General features: G+C 35.8%; 1 protein-coding gene and 1 non-coding gene across 2 annotated transcripts; both read right to left on the bottom strand.

Annotated features, from left to right (window-relative positions):
- Window positions 1-273: 273 nt before the first annotated feature.
- LOC112796865 (uncharacterized) lies at window positions 274-5,096 on the bottom strand. Its single transcript, XM_025839523.3, has 3 exons — window positions 4,894-5,096; window positions 1,535-4,044; window positions 274-879 (listed from the first exon to the last, which is right to left on the bottom strand). The coding sequence occupies exons 2-3, from the start codon at window positions 3,890-3,892 to the stop codon at window positions 628-630; spliced, it is 2,610 nt and encodes an 869-aa protein (XP_025695308.1). The 5' UTR covers window positions 3,893-4,044; window positions 4,894-5,096; the 3' UTR covers window positions 274-627.
- Window positions 5,097-16,586: 11,490 nt separating this feature from the next.
- LOC112799192 (small nucleolar RNA R71) lies at window positions 16,587-16,694 on the bottom strand. Its single transcript, XR_003200769.1, has one exon. It is a non-coding gene; the product is annotated as a small nucleolar RNA R71 (small nucleolar RNA).
- Between the last annotated feature and the right edge of the window lie 230 nt (window positions 16,695-16,924).

Raw genomic sequence — 16,924 nt, 5'->3', positions numbered from 1 at the left:
AATTAATAATTGTAATCTCGAGGTTGTTATAGTAAAATTCTACTATAATTATAGTAGAGATTAGACGTAGACTTCATTGTACATCGAAATTGAATCAGGATATATACTAATGCCGTGTCTATTTTTTCCTCTTTTATCTTCTGTAGTTATGAGAGACAAAATTGAAAAAATTTTATGCTTAATCAATAATGCAAATAAATTTAAAAAGAGTGCCTTGATTCAAACTCCTCTTTCTCAATACGTATAAAACCTACAAACTTAAATCATATACTATACCAAAAACGCCATGTTATTTATTTGATTTATATACGTACCATAATTTGAACAACCAAAAGTACATTGAAGGCACCACCCCAACTTTGGAGCATCTTCTAGTTTCAGCCTTTTCTATTATACATGCCCAAAGTTGTGCAGTATATAACCCTAGAGGTTTTATTCGTTGATGTTGTATTTTGTACAAACAAGGGCATGGCGTTGGTGCAGTGTGGTACTTTTGTACATTGAAAAGAAAAATACTATGAACTTACATTTTCTGCTACAACAGTTTCTACGGTAAGGAAGAAGGGAAACAGAGGCATGTTGTGTACAGTGCATTCCCTTGTTTCTTCTCTGAGCTACCTGTGGAAATTAAACTCTGCCAACTGGGGAGACTGGTGGAATTGGATTATAATTTATTGATGCTTTTCCTTGAAGTTCATACTTGATGTCATCATGCATGTTACTCATTTCTAAAAAAGTTGGTAGTTTTTGGCTGCTCAAAACGGCCACGGAAATGAAGAATGCCTGCAAATGATCAATCGTTGAGCTGAATTCTACCGAGTAAAATCCATCCTTCAGTGGTGCCAAAGTGAAAAGAGGTGTGCTTGGGTCTGCTCCTTCCTGAAAGTTAGGAAAATTGCTAGTGTTTTAAAGGGCGATCTATAATAAATAATTGTTTATATTAACTAGAAAATCTTATCCTCAATATTTTCTCTCTCATGTTTTTTCTTAGTTTCACTTATAAAATAAATGGTGAGAGATTATATTTTACCCTCTAAAATGAAATACAAAATCTAGAGGATCCAAATCTGTTTCTATGAATTCACTAATTAGGTAAAGTATTGTGTATAATTTACAAATGTCAATTTACAATTTTTCTGTGTATCAAAACACCATAAACATATTTTTTGAATAAAATAATTTACATATGACGTATTTATTTCTAAAACTATACAATAGTGAACTATATTATTCTTCTCTCGCACAACAAATCTTTTCCTAATACACAGAAATTTTGTTTGTCTTTTTATGTCTCTTTTCTAAATTAGTCTTCTCTCGCTAATTCTAAATTCCTGACACTTTCTAGTTACTAAACACATTTACATATCTATTGATGGAAGATTTTGATAAAATAAGAAAGAATGAAATCAATGTTTTTAATGCATTGAATGTACAAAAACAATTTAAAGTTTGTGCTATTTATAAATCCTCAAAAATAAAGATTATACTTAAACATCGGTTAGAAAAATTTTACTGCAGAATCATCGGTGCATACCTGGACAAAGAGTTGGAATCTCTCATGTTGAGGTTTTGAAGTTCTTGGAACATTTGAACTAGGATTCTTGTTGGAGATAACAAGCAGTTTGCAACCAACATCCCAACCGCCACAATCACACGTTCCGCCGGATTTCCATCGGTAGATCAACGGGGAAGGCTCTCCTTTGGTTGGTTCACTATGCACACCGCCTGGAAGAATAGCCGTGATGTTACCACACACATCTCTTTCTCCTGATATGCAAAAGCATCTTTGATCTTCCAAGCACTTCAAGCATCCCTTCTTCATCAAATCATAATCATGCACCCCCTCGCGGCTCGAGTTTTCACAAGGAATCTCCATAACAATGGCTGCAAGCTCCTTCCTCTTGCTGAGTTTTGATGCCTTTTGATCTGCATTGTCGATTTCAACTCCAAACAGGACATATTCTTTCACCATGCACTCTCTCTTGCTGTTCTGGTTGCTCCTTTGGTCGATCTTTCGGCTCGAACACTTCATCTGACCAACCATATTGTACACATATCCGCAGCTTTTATCTTTGCTTACATGACTCCTCCATCCACCACTCTTTTTCTTGATTTCGTTAACAAGGTAGAACGAAAAACAGAACCCTGCATCGTCCTTCTCCGGCGAGGCCAAACTTTTCATGGTAGCTGCTAGAACCTTTCTTTCATTATTGAGCAAAAATTTAAACAAAGGCAGTCCATTCTTTATTGTTAGCTGCAGAATCGCTTGAATCGAAGATCCTTTGCTTTTGTCAGCGAACGGATTTAAACCTGTGCTTGCTTGTGCTGCAAGACTACTTTCGTTTGAATGCTGTGTGTTGGATGCATTATGCTTCAACAAAGGATCAAATAACTTAAGAAAGGGAGTGGACCTTGTTCTCTTATGACCCTTTTCCTTTTCCTTCATAGAATTTTCTAAAGATTCAGTTGTCAATGGTCCAGATTTTGCACTAAGTTGCGGAGGAAGATCCTGCTCCTTCAAACTGAAACTTCTTCTCATCTGATCAAAGCTCAAGCTAAGCTTGTAATTCGGAGAAGAGTTCTGGCTATTCTGATCTGCCACCTCAGCAGTTTCTTGGACATTCTCAAGCTTAATGTTTAAGACATCCTTCAAAAGGAAGATATCTCCAGGGTGTGAATCAACATCCGAATCCGAATCAGCAATGTGTTGCATTCTTTCTGAAGAAGTGGAAGGTTCATCGGTCACAGAAGTCAGTGTACTAGAATGTCGAATTTCAGAACACAGCTCTTCGGAGACCTCCTCTGGAAGGAAAGTGAAGAGGCTACTGTGGCTTGATTCCGAATTGTCATCATCATGTGAAGATCTTAATTTAGACAGCTCATAATAATCTGCAGTAGAAGAATTGAACTGCTGAACTCGGCGCGGCCGAAGCAGAACAATATTGCTTGGTTTGCTGTTGAATTTCCTATGGCCATCACCATCTGCATCTAATGTCTGAAACTGATCCATCATTTTCTTCTGAGAACTGAACGAAACTCCTTTGTTTTTCAGCCTTAGCGATGTATGTCGCCGCGGAGAACTCGGCTTGTGAATTCTCTCTTTTGTCCTGAGGATATGCTGCTGCTGCTGGATACCCTCCAAGCTCTTCTTAGCTTCAAAATTAACATCTCTACCATAATTTAAATTTGAATTAGAACCCAATGAGACTCCATTATGATTCCTAGACTTAGATGCAAGACTTTCAGTCCTCGACTCCTTTTGATGAGTCTTCTTCCGAAACGACTCGAATTCAACAGATGAAACATTTGAACTTTCAGGAAATACTTCCTTATGAGGTGCCTTGGAACCTGAAGAGTCCAATCTTTTCTTGTTATCATCAAGTTTTCTACCGCCACGAGCAATGTTAGATGACGTGCCGGGGGCTACTCTCGATGATGAAGCTTCGCCGGTATTGAATTTCGCGAAGCTGCTATATAGAGCCGGAACGTGCATTTCTCTGTTCTTCCATTTCTCAAGCCTTGACCAATCCAGAACCCCAAAATTCAAGGCCTTCCCTTGGAGGTTTTTGCCTCTATCCGCGCTGCGCTGGAGATAACCTGGCAAATTGGACATGTACTTAACAAGCTCATCACTATTAGTCCTCGAGCTTCCCTTGGCGCTCTTGTCGCGGTTCGCAATCTTTTTTGCCACATCTTTCACTGATTTATGATCAGGATCATTGCATTGTGGTGGAACAACACCACTAGATAGCTTTTTGGCTTTCATCTTATCTGGATCCTTTGGACATGGATGGTTGCTGAATTGGTGTAGCGGAGAAGGTTCCTTATTCGCTGTCTTGGCGCCACTTTGCTTTTTCGAGCTGTTCTTTTTTAGGTGTAAACTGAACCCCATCTCTTCAGAGGGGAATCAGAAACTCGTTACTTGCAAATTGTTTATTCAATGTTGAGACATAACATTAACATATACTTAAATTTCACTCTGATGTTTCACCAAATATGCTGCAGCGTTCGTAGTTTCTTTCTCCAATAGGGAAAATTATCTATCTGCAAGAAAATGTTCACAATAAATTCAGTTCCATTGAAAGGGACTAATCAAGTTGTAAAAACATAGATGCAAATGCAAGAATATGTTGAGAACATTACAAATCAGCAAATAAATTTAACAAATTCCTAGAAGTACTAAACAATACTCCGAAACATGTTAGTTGTAAGATGTAGTCAATCGCACCTTTTACAAAGAGACTTGCTTCCTTTGTTCTAACACTAACTAGATGATTCAAATATCAATACTAAAGACAAAAAAAAAAGGCAAATTGATAATGAATGGAAGAGAGTGTGAAAAGATTGTATTAAGTGTAGAAAATGAAATGCTGGTAGAGCTGTAGAAAGCATTCCCCACGTTCTAATACAGCAAGCAGAGATAAAAACGATGGATATCTAACTCGTTTCCTCGAACAACACACTACTACTACTACATTCACTAACCATTGGTGCCACTTGAGTTATGCGCAAATGATAGAGTACACATCATTTTGTTGCCATAGTGATTAATGAATGCGTTTTGTATCTATTAGGCACAGAGCCCAAAAAACAGAACACAGATTGCAGCAAAAGAAACAAAATAAGCATACGCAACTTCAATGGCTAACAACACTCGTGCAACACATGGAGAGTGACATCTTCGAGGGGCAATTAATGCCGAAACAACGATGGGTTTCTAATTCCCAGCACGTGCTCAGAAATTCGAAAGAAAAGAAGAGTAGAAAAAACAAAACACACACAACGTTGCAAAACAACATTGTCGGGAAAAAAAGGTTGTTAAAAACTTAAAAGCTGTTGTAAACAATCGACAAAGATCAAAGTTTTTGTGAAGAGTGAAAGAAATGAACTTACCGTAAAGAATGGTGGAGAAGCGAAGGGAGGTGAGTTAGTTATGTGATGGCGGGAAATAAAGTGTGGTATTCGGAGATCCCGAGGATAGTTCGAAAGGGTGGTTGATGGGGTGGCTTGAAAGATGGAAGAAGGAAAGGAAGGTAGATTGGAAGCGAAGTAAAGGAAGGAGAAAATAATCAGTGATGATGGCAGCACTTGTGAGTGTATTTTGATACACAATCATGATTCTTCGTTGTCATTCATCATCGTCATCATTATCATGGCTTCTTCCTACTACTAATCTTGGTGGATAATACACATAACACATGCCTCTTTCTTTTTCCTTTTACTCTTTTCTATTCTAGATTTCTAATCATTTCTTTGAGTTTTATTTTGAATTGAAATTAAGTAGAAAAAAAAAACACGGTTGTATTTGGCAAAATATTATAAGACGCGACAAAAATAATAAAAAGGAATATTATTTTATCAATTTTTTGTTTCAGGCAAAGTATTTATACGTTTGATTTTAAATTTTATAGAAATATTTGAATAACTATTTAAAAAACACATACAAAAAATCAAATCAAAATTTGATCTTTAAAATTTTTAATATTTTTTAATTTTTCTTGATGTTAACAAAAAAATCACAAAAAAATTTACATAGCATAAAATTGTCAAATTTTAACGATAAAAATATCATTTTTTTTAGTTATGCTGGCAATAAATCGCATCAAAAAAGTCAATTTTTAAATTATTTTTTTAGAATATATATTTAATATTAGGTATTGTTGTTGTATTTTAAAATATTTTAAAAATATTTTTGTTGTTAATAAAAGTAAAAAATAGTTTTGTCAACATATTTAAAAATCAAAAACAAATTTGGTAGTTTGTCCTATAATAATTCATGTGTGTGTGCAAATTTTATATAGTGTGTTTGTAAATTATTTTGATTCATGTGTACTTGTTTAAAAATTAATGAAATCTCAAAAATTATTAGTGGATTGATCAATTGTTAGGAAAAAAATTATTATACCTGTAGAATTTAATTGAAAGTAAATTAAATGTATGGTATATTTGTATGTATGTACGTATTCGTTATTTAATTTGTACGTTAAGATTGTAAACAATAACTGTAGTAAATTGGTGAATCTATACGTATAAATAATGAGTCATGTCGTTAATACCGTGAATTGTAATACAAGTTAAGATTATCTTCAAATTTTCAGTGCAATCCTAATTAGTAATTACACCATAATTAGTTAATTAATATGAGTTGTGATTTACGAAAGATGATGGTGTGTTCTAATTTCTAAATTAATTGATAACATGAACGATAAATATTTTGCAATTTTTTTTCAGCAGAAACCCATGCGCTATGCTTTTCTGGCTGGCGTCCAAACGCATCTAAGTGAAACAGAAATGGGAAATTACATACCACTTTTGACATGGGAAATTACATACCACTTTTGCGCTTTGTATTTTTAATATGGAGGTAGAAGGTGGTATTTTTAAGTAAGGTAAAAATTTTGTGTGTTTTTGATTTATATGAATACTACAAATTTGAGGGTCAGATTTGTGGTGTTTTAAATTTTTTTTTGTTGATAACTATAAATCTGAGGATTGGATTTGTGGTTTTAAATTTTTTTTTAAAAGATAAATCTGAGGGTCAGATTTAAGTTTTTTTATTTTAATTTTTTTTAATATACAAATCTAACCCTCAAATTTGTAACCCTAAGAAATCTGACCCTCAGATTTTTCTACTCTCCCAAATCTGAGGGTCCGATTTGTTACTCAAAATTTAAAAAAAAATAATCCATATTTAAAAAAAACACACCAATGATCCATGATGATGAATTACACACAATTTTTTTTTCATATAAAAAAAAATTAGCCCCACTTTTGTTCTCAAATTAGTGTTCATTTTTAAATTTTAGTTAAAAAGTTATTGAAATTTGTAATAATGAGCTGCAAGATCCTAGAAAAACCATGATTTCAAAAGTTAGGTATTATTAGGTGAGCTTAAAACCTTATAAAATTCTTTTTCATGTATTAATCCTTCAATATAAAATTCTTTTTGATGTATTAATTCCTCTCTTTTTATGTATTAGCTCCTCATTGTGGATTTTTTTTTTTATCTATTAATCCCTCGATTCTCATAACCTAACATCTTTACTGATCCAACAGCATGATTCGATTTTCAAAACCACGATTCTTTTGTGTGCTAATGAGAACCACTTTGCCAGGGCTGTTCTTCATCTCGTTTGTTGATTTTTTTTCTCTGACTTGGATGTTTGCCTCGTTAAGTAAAGAAAAGGAAGAATTTTTTTTTTAAAAAAAATGATAATCACACTCTTAGTTTAATGTTATTCTACACACGATAATTCATAATTTTTTATATTATATATTTGTATAAATCTAATAAAAAAAACTGACATTATTAAAATATAACTGATAATAATATTCATTTTCTATGTATTTATTATACTATTATATGGCTTAGCTATAATATATGTGCTCTACAAGATAAAATTATCATTTAAAAAATATTTTATAAAAAAATGCAAAGTTCAAATTTGTAATACATTTATTATATATTTATTAAAATAAAATATTTAAATTTTTTATCAATAATAATATAATATTAAACTTGATTTAGAAAAAAAATGAATGACTTCATTGAATTTGATGTTGGTACATATATGTACAGCAGTACAGCTAGATACACAAGTAGTGACCTAATTAATCTATTAATTGTACACTTGGCATAACTTAGTAAATAAATATCATTCTAATACTAACTCTTGATTTTAATATTCCCCATCAAATTTGGCATATAGATGTTTAAAATATCAAACTTGGCTATAAGGCTATGAAACTAAGCTCCTGACACGGGTTTGATAAAAATGTCAGCTAGTTGATGTTTGAATTTAACCTGTATGAATTTGATAAATCCAACAACTACTTTCTCTCAGATGAAGTGGCAATCAACTTCTAAGTGCTTTGTGCGCTCATGAAAAATCGGGTTGATAGCTATGTGTATAGCTGATTGAGAATCATAAAATAAAATGGCAGAATCAATGATAATATTGAAATCAAACATCAATCTTTTCAACCAACTAAGTTCAGCCGCCACTGCTGCTAATGCTCTGTACTCTGTTTTAGTTGAAGATCTTGATATTGTAGTCTGTTTTCCTGATTTTCAGAATACTAAAGAGTTGCCATGAAAGTGCAGTAGCCTGTGACACTGCATTTGGTATCTTGACATCCTGTCCAATCTGAATTAGCATAAGCCATGAGACGTATGTTGGAGTTGGCTGAAAAAATAAGTCTTGTCCTACACTTCCTTTCAAGTACCGAAGGATGTGGTGGAGATAGAGCATCCATGTGAGATAAGTTTGGACTTTTCATGAACCGACTCAAGGTAATACATAAGTGATTTTAGGTCTAGATATTGTTAAGTATATTAGTCTACCCACCAGTCTTCGATATAAGGATGGATCACTCAAAGGGGTGCCATCCATTGAGCTCAACTTGAGGTTAGGTTCCATTGGTAATGCAACTGGCTTACAAGATGTAAAATTAGTGTATTGCAGTAGGTTAATGGTGTATTTTTGCTAACATATATGGAGACCATCAGTGGATTTAGCAATTTCTAGACCAAAAAATATTTCAAATCTCCAGGAATCTTGAGTTTAAAGATGGATTGAAGCAATTTCTGAACGTTTAACAGTATAGTGGAGGAAGCACTTGCTAGGATGATATCATCTATATACACCAGTAGATAAACCACATCTGTATCAGACCCATAAGAAAAGAGAGAGTAATCATTTTTTAACTGTTTGAAGTTATTTTTCAGCAAGGCAGTTGAGAACTTAAAAAACCACTATCGCAAAGCTTGACGTAGCCCATATATAGAATGATTTAGCTTGCAAATAAGTCCTTTATTTCTATCTTTGTGTCCTAATGGTAGCTCCATGTACACCTCTTTGAAGAATCTCCATTTAAGAAGGCATTGTTGGTGCACGAATTTGTAATCCGTACAGCTAACCAGCAAGTGCACTGGGTCGTCCAAGTAATACCTTACGTGAGTAAGGGTCGATCCCACGGAGATTATTGGTTTGAAGCAATCTATGTTTATTTTATTAACCTTAGTCAGGATGCCAATAAGATTAATTGGATTTAATTGTAAGAAGTCAAATTATTTGGAATAAGGAATTGTTACTTTATTAATGAAGAATATGTTGGAGCTTTGGAGATGCTTTGTCCTCTGAATTTCTGCAATGTAATATTCAACTCAATTGTTTGTAAAGTTCCATCCATGGCAAGCTGTATGTAGGGTGTCACCATTGTCAGTGGCTACTTCCCATCCTCTCAGTGAAAACGGTCCAGATGCTCTGTCACAGCACGGCTAATCAGCTGTCGGTTCTCGATCATGTTGGAATAGGATCCATTGATCCTTTTGCATTTGTCATCACGCCCAGCAATCGCGAGTTTGAAGCTCGTCATAGCCATTCAATCCTTGAATCCTACTCGGAATACCACAGACAAGGTTTAGACTTTCCGGATCCTCAAGAATGGCCGCCATCAATTCTAGCTTATACCACAAAGATTCTGATTAAAGAAGCTAAGAGATGCTCATTCAGTCTGATGTAGAACGGAGGTGTTTGTTAGGCACACGTTCATGGATTGAGGAAGGTGATGAGTGTCACGGATCATCACCTCCTTTACAATTAAGCGCGAATGAACATCTTAGATAGGAACACACACACGTTTGAATGAAATAGAAACAATTGCATTAATTCATTGAGACGCTGCAGAGCTCCTCACTCCCAACAATGGAGTTTAGAGACTCATGCCGTCAAAGTGTATAAAATTTAGATCTGAAAATGTCATGAGGTACAAGATAAGTCTCTAAAAGTTGTTTAAATAGTAAACTAGTAACCTAGGTTTACAGAATATGAGTAAACTAAGATAATTGGTGCAGAAATCCACTTCTGGGGCCCACTTGGTGTGTGCTGGGGCTGAGACTAAAGCTATCCACGAGCTGAGGCTTTTCTTGGAGTTGAACTCCAAGTTATAACGTGTTTTGGGCGTTCAACTCCGGATCATGACGTGTTTCTGGCGTTTAACTCCAGACAGCAGCATGTACTTGGCGTTCAACGCCATGTTACGTCATCTATCTTCGCGCAAAGTATGGACTATTATATATTGCTGGAAAGCCCTGGATGTCTACTTTCCAACGCCGTTGAGAGCGCGTCAATTGGACTCCTGTAGCTCCAAATATTCCATTCCGAGTGCAGGGAGGTCAGGATCTAACAGCATCAGCAGTCCTTTTTCAGCCTAACTCAGATTTTTGCTCAACACCATCAATTTCAGCCAGAAAATACCTGAAATCACAGAAAAACACAAAAACTCATAGAAAAATCCAGAAATATGATTTTTACCTAAAAACTAATAATATTTTATTAAAAACTGATTAAAACATACTAAAATCTACATGAAATTACCCCAAAAAGCGTATAAAAATCTGCTCATCACAACACCAAACTTAAAATGTTGCTTGTCCTCAAGCAACTAGATAAATAAAATAGGACTAAAAGAAAGTAAGAAGTAATAATATTTTAGAGTTTTTAAGTGGAGCTCAGATTCTTATTAGATGAGCGGGGCTTGTAGCTTTTTGTTTCTGAACAGTTTTGGCATCTCCCTTTATCCTTTGAAATTCAGAATGATTGGCATCCATAGGAACTCAGAATTCAGATAGTATTATTGATTCTCCTAGTGTAGTATGTTGATTCTTGAACACAGTTACTTTATGAGTCTTGGCCGTGAACCTTTTCAGATTGTGACTCAGCTTTGCTAAAGTCCCCAGTTAGAGGTGTCCAGAGCTCTTAAGCACACTCTTTTTGCTTTGGATCACGACTTTAACCACTCAGTCTCAAGCTTTTCACTTGGACCTGCATGACACAAGCACATGGTTAGGGACAGCTTGATTCAGCCGCTTAGGCCTGGAATTACTTCCTTGGGCCCTCCTATCCACTGATGCTCAAAGCCTTGGATCCTTTTCACCCTTGCCTTTTGGTTTTAAGGGCTGTTGGCTTTTATTCCTTTTCTTGATCCAATGATTTCTTGTAAAAATTTTTTTCACTACTTTTTCTTGCTTCAAGAATCAATTTCATGATTTTTCAGATCATCAATAATATTTTTCGTGTTCCTCATTCCTTTAGGAGCCAATATTCATAAAATTCAGGATAAAAATTATGCACTCTTCAAGCATTCATTCAGAGAACAAAAAGTGTTGCCACCACATATAGTTAATTATAATTTTTATTATTAAGAACTCGAAAAAATAAATTACTTCTTTATTCTAATTATCTACTATTTTATTCATACCTGATGATGATGAGAAAAATAAATTATAAGTTAATTGGAAATAAAACCAGAATAGATATGCTAATTACTACTACTACTATATATACCCCCTAAGGTAAATTTCTATAATAACACTATCACAGAGTTAAAGTTAACATTAGAACTCAACAACCTGTGTTTTGGGAAGTAGATGTTCCTCTGATCTGTGGGATGCTTGGTCCTTCAAGGATTAATTTCTGGCGCTTCAGCTCCCTTAAATCACGCCCTTGCTCTTCTTGTTCCTTAAGCAGTTTGCAAAGCATGCTGCTTTGATTGTTCTGTTCTTCCTTTATTTGGTTCATAGCTTCTTGCAATTTGGAAATAGATGCTTCAATATGTTCCCAATATTCGAATTGAGGAAGTTCTGGGAGGACTTCCTGTGCTCTCCTCTTGATTGGATCATCCTGCAGCTGTTGTCTGTCCATTGATATTCTAGTGATTGGCCTTTCAACTGAGATATACTCTGTTATTCCCATCTTCACTCTGGCATCTCTGTAGAGCATAGAAATTAAGCTTGGATAGGCTAATCTGGCATCCTTGGAATTCATGTTTGCTATTTTGTATAGTTCACACGAGATCATTTGATGGACTTCTACTTCTTTTCCCAACATGATGCAGTGAATCATCACTGCTCTTTTAATAGTAACTTCAGAACGGTTGCTGGTGGGCAATATGGAACGCCCAATGAAATCCAGCCAGCCTCTGGCTACTGGTTTGAGATCTTCTCTTTTGAGTTGATTTGGGATGCCAGTCGTGCTGGTGGTCCACCTGGCTTCAGGGATGCATATATCCTCTAGAATCTTGTCCAGACCTTTATTTACCCTCATCATTCTCCTATTAAAGGAGTCTGGGTCATCTTTCAGTTGAGGAAGCTTAAAGATCTCCCTGATTTTGTCAGGATGAGTATGAACAATCTTTCCTCTGACTAAGGTCCGATGGTCATAGAGGGCAGCTCCAATTATTCTTTGCTTGTCTGTCTGCCATAGATTAGCATAGAACTCCTGAACCATGTTCCTTCCCACTTTCGTTTCAGGATTAGCTAGGATTTCCCAGTTCCTGTTTCAAATTTGTTCTTGGATCTCCGGATATTCATCTTCCTTCAAATCAAACTTGACTTCCGGGATCACTGATCTGTGACTCATTATTTTGTAGTAGTGGTCTGAATGTTCTTTAGTTAAGAACTTCCCTTGATTCCAAAGTGGCTTTGGAATATTCTCTTTCTTGCCTCTTGGGTTGGGTTGTTTTCCTTTAGGGGCCATGATCAAAGTGAGAATGTTTTTGTGATCACGGATAAGCACACCAAACTTAGAGGTTTGCTTGTCCTCAAGCAAAAGAAAAGAGAGAAGAGGAATAGGAGGAGAGCAAGTGTGGAATGGTGGATGATGAGAGGGGCGCCGAAAGTGGATATAAAGGGAGGGGGTGGGGATTCGAAAATAAGAAAAAGATATGATTTATAAAAGATAAACATGATAAGAAAAGGATATAATTTAAAAAGATATGAATGATATTTAAAAATAAATTTGAAATATATAATTTGAAAAAGATTTTAAAAGATAATGAAGTTTGAAAAGAAGTTGGAAAAAGAGTTGGATTGGATTGAAAAAAAGGTTTATGTTTATGTATGAAGCCTGATGAGCGGATAATTTGTACGCTTTTTGGCATTGTTTTTAGTATGTTTTTAGTATGATCTAGTTAGTTTTTAGTATATTTTTATTAGTGTTTAGTTAAAATTCACTTTTCTGGACTTTACTATGAGTTTGTGTGCTTTTCTGTGATTTCAGGTATTTTCTGGCTGAAATTGAGGGACCGAAGCAAAAATCTGATTCAGAGACTAAAAAGGACTGCAGATGCTGTTGGATTCTGACCTCCCTGCACTCGAAGTGGATTTTCTGGAGCTACAGAAGCCCAATTGGCGCGCTCTCAACGGCATTGGAAAGTAGACATCCTGGGCTTTCCAGCAATATATGATAGTCTATACTTTGTCCATGATTTGATGGCCCAAACCGGCGTTCAAAGTCACCCTCAGAATTCCAAGCGTTAAACGCCGGAACTGGCACAAGAATGGGAGTTAAACGCCCAAACTGGCATAAAAGCTGGCGTTTAACTCCAAGAAGAGTTTCTACACGAAAATGCTTCAATGCTCAGCCCAAGCACACACCAAGTGGGCCTGGAAGTGGATTTTTATGTCATTTACTCATCTCTGTAAACCTTAGGCTACTAGTTTTCTATAAGTAGGACCTTTTACTATTGTATTTTCATCTTTGGATTATTCTTAGATCCTTTGATCATCTTTGGACATCTAGTTCTTAGATCATTGGGAGGCTGGCCATTCGGCCATGCCTAGACCTTGTTCTTATGTATTTTCAACGGTGGAGTTTCTACACACCATAGATTAAGGTGTGGAGCTCTGCTGTACCTCGAGTATTAATGCAATTACTATTGTTCTTCTATTCAATTCCGCTTGTTCTTGTTCTAAGATATCACTTGTTCTTCAACTTGATGAATGTGATGATCCGTGAAGGTATATGCTAGAACTGATGGCGGCATTCAAGAGAATCCGGAAGGTCTAACCTTGTCTGTGGTATTCTGAGTAGGATTCAATGACTGAATGACTGTGACGTGCTTCAAACTCCTGAGGGCGGGGCGTTAGTGACAGACGCAAAAGAATCACTGGATTCTATTTTGGCCTGATCGAGAACCGACAGATGGATAGCCGTGCCGTGACAGGGTGCGTTGAACATTTCCACTGAGAGGATGGGAGGTAGCCACTGACAACGGTGAAACCCTTGCATAAGCTTGCCATGGAAAGGAGTAAGAAGGATTGGATGAAGACAGTAGGAAAGCAGAGAGACGGAAGGGACAAGCATCTTCATACGCTTATCTAAAATTCCTACCAATGAATTACATAAGTATCTCTATCTTTATCTTTATGTTTTATTCGTATATCATCATTCATATCCATTTAAGTCTGCCTGACTAAGATTTACAAGGTGACCATAGCTTGCTTCATACCAACAATCTCTGTGGGATCGACCCTTACTCGCGTAAGGTTTATTACTTGGACGACCCAGTACACTTGCTGGTTAGTTGTGCGAAGTTGTAGTGATCACAATTTCGTCCACCAAGTTTTTGGCGCCGTTGCCGGGGATTGTTGAGTTTGGACAACTGACGGTTCATCTTGTTGCTTAGATTAGGTATTTTTTTTCTTCAGAGTTCTTAAAAATGAATTCTAGAGTTTCATGATGATTTGTTGAAGTCTGGCTGGCTGTGAAGCCATGTCTAATTTCATTGGACCGAGGTTTCAACTTATCATCACAAGAGCTTGTTGATTTCTATCAATCTTGCTTTTGGAGCAGTGATCTGCTAAGGCTTGGCTGGCCATTGGCCATGTCTAGTGTTTTGGACCGAAGCTTTCCTTGAAAGCTTGGCTGGCTGTGAAGCCATGTCTAATTCCTGGACCGGAGTCTTAGACTAGCATTGCACTGATTCCTGGAATTCTCATTAAGAATTTTGATACCTTTATTTTCTTTTTCCACTTAATTTTCGAAAAAAGCACAAAAAAATTTACAAAGTCATAAAATCCAAAAAAATATTTCTTGTTTGAGTCTAGTGTCTCATGTTAAGTTTGGTGTCAATTGCATGCATTCATTCATGTGTCTTAGTGATCTTCAAGATGTTCTTGATGATTTCTTACTCTGATCTTTGAATTCTCTTGACTTGAGTGTTTAAGTGTCTCATATGCATTCTCATTAGTGTCAGTAGTATACAAACTGCTAAGTTTGGTGTCTTGCATGCATTGTTATTTGATTCTTGTTGCATTTTGATTTTTTCTTATTATTAAAAATCTAAAAATATTTTTAATTTGTGTCTTCTCAAGTCAATAATACAGAGAATTGAAGATTCAAAACATACAGCAGAGGAATTACACAGAAAAAGCTGGGCGTTCAAAACGCCCAGTGAAGAAGGACAGACTGGCGTTTAAACGCCAGCCAGGGTACCTGGTTGGGCATTTAACGCCCAAAAGGGTATAGTTTTGGGCGTTAAACGCCAGAATGTGCACCATTCTGGGCGTTTAACGCCAGGATGGCACAAGAGGGAAGATTCTGTTTTCATTGCAATTTTTTTCAAGTTTTCAAAGTTTTTCAAAATCAAATCTTTTTCAAATCATATCTTTCCAATTATATGTTTTCAAAATCAATTTCTTTCTATTTTTAAAAATACTTGCTATCAATCAATGATTTGATTCAACATTTCAAGTATGTTGCCTTTTCTGTTGAGAAAGGTTTAATGTTTGAATAATATCTTTTCTTGTTAGCCAAGTCATTAATTTTCAAAATCAAATCTTTTTAAAATGTTTTTCAAATCATATCTTCTCAATCACAACTTTTTAAAACTAATCATATCTTCTTAACCACATCTTTTTCAAAATAGTTTTCAATCAAATCTTTTTGATTTCTAATTTCAAAATCTTTTTCAAAAATCACTTGATTTCTTTTCCACTTTCATTTTCGAAAATCAATTAGTGTTTTTCAAAAATGTTTTCAAAATCTTTCACTCAATTTTCGAAAATTACTTCCCTTCTTCTCACATCCTTCTATTTATGGACTAACAATATTCCTTAATGCAAAATTCGAACTCCATCTTCTTTGATAAGTTCGAATTTTCTACTTCTGTCTTCTATTTTTCTTTTCCTCTGACACCTAAAGGAATCTCTATACTGTGACATAGAGGATTCCACATTTTCTTGTTCCCTTCTCTTTCTTATGAGCAGGAGCAAGGACAAAAGCATTCTTGTTGAGGCTGATCCTGAACCTGAAAGGACCTTGAAGAGAAAGCTAAGAGAAGCCAAAGCACAACTCTCTGTAGAGGACCTAACAGAAATCTTCAAAGAAGAAGAACCTATGGCAGCCGAAAACAACAACAATGCCAACAATGCAAGGAAGGTGCTGGGTGACTTTACTGCACCTACTCCCGACTTCTATGGGAGAAGCATCTCTATCCCTGCCATTGGAGCAAACAACTTTGAGCTTAAGCCTCAATTAGTTTCTCTAATGCAACAGAATTGCAAGTTCCATGGACTTCCATTGGAAGATCCTCATCAGTTTTTAGCTGAATTCTTGCAAATCTGTGACACTGTCAAGACTAATGGGGTTGACCTTGAGGTCTACAGACTTATGCTATTCCCTTTTGCTGTAAGAGACAGAGCTAGGACATGGTTGGACTCACAACCTAAAGAAAGCCTGGACTCTTGGGAAAAGCTAGTCAATGCCTTCTTGGCAAAGTTCTTTCCACCTCAAAAATTGAGTAAGCTTAGAGTGGAAGTCCAAACCTTCAGACAGAAGGAAGGAGAATCCCTCTATGAAGCTTGGGAAAGATACAAACAATTAATCAGAAAGTGTCCTTTTGATATGCTTTCTGAATGGAGCATCATAGGTATTTTCTATGATGGTCTCTCTGAACTGTCCAAGATGTATTTGGATAGCTCTACTGGAGGATCTCTTCATCTGAAGAAGACGCCTACAGAAGCTCAAGAGCTGATTGAAATGGTTGCAAATAACCAATTCATGTACACTTCTGAAAGAAATCCTGTGAACAATGGGACTAGTCAGAAGAAAGGAGTTCTTGAGATTGACACTCTGAATGC

The sequence above is a fragment of the Arachis hypogaea genome, chromosome 4, assembly GCF_003086295.3.
Source record: "Arachis hypogaea cultivar Tifrunner chromosome 4, arahy.Tifrunner.gnm2.J5K5, whole genome shotgun sequence".
Lineage (NCBI taxonomy): Eukaryota > Viridiplantae > Streptophyta > Magnoliopsida > Fabales > Fabaceae > Arachis > Arachis hypogaea.
This window is presented reverse-complemented; position numbering and strand designations above follow the sequence as displayed.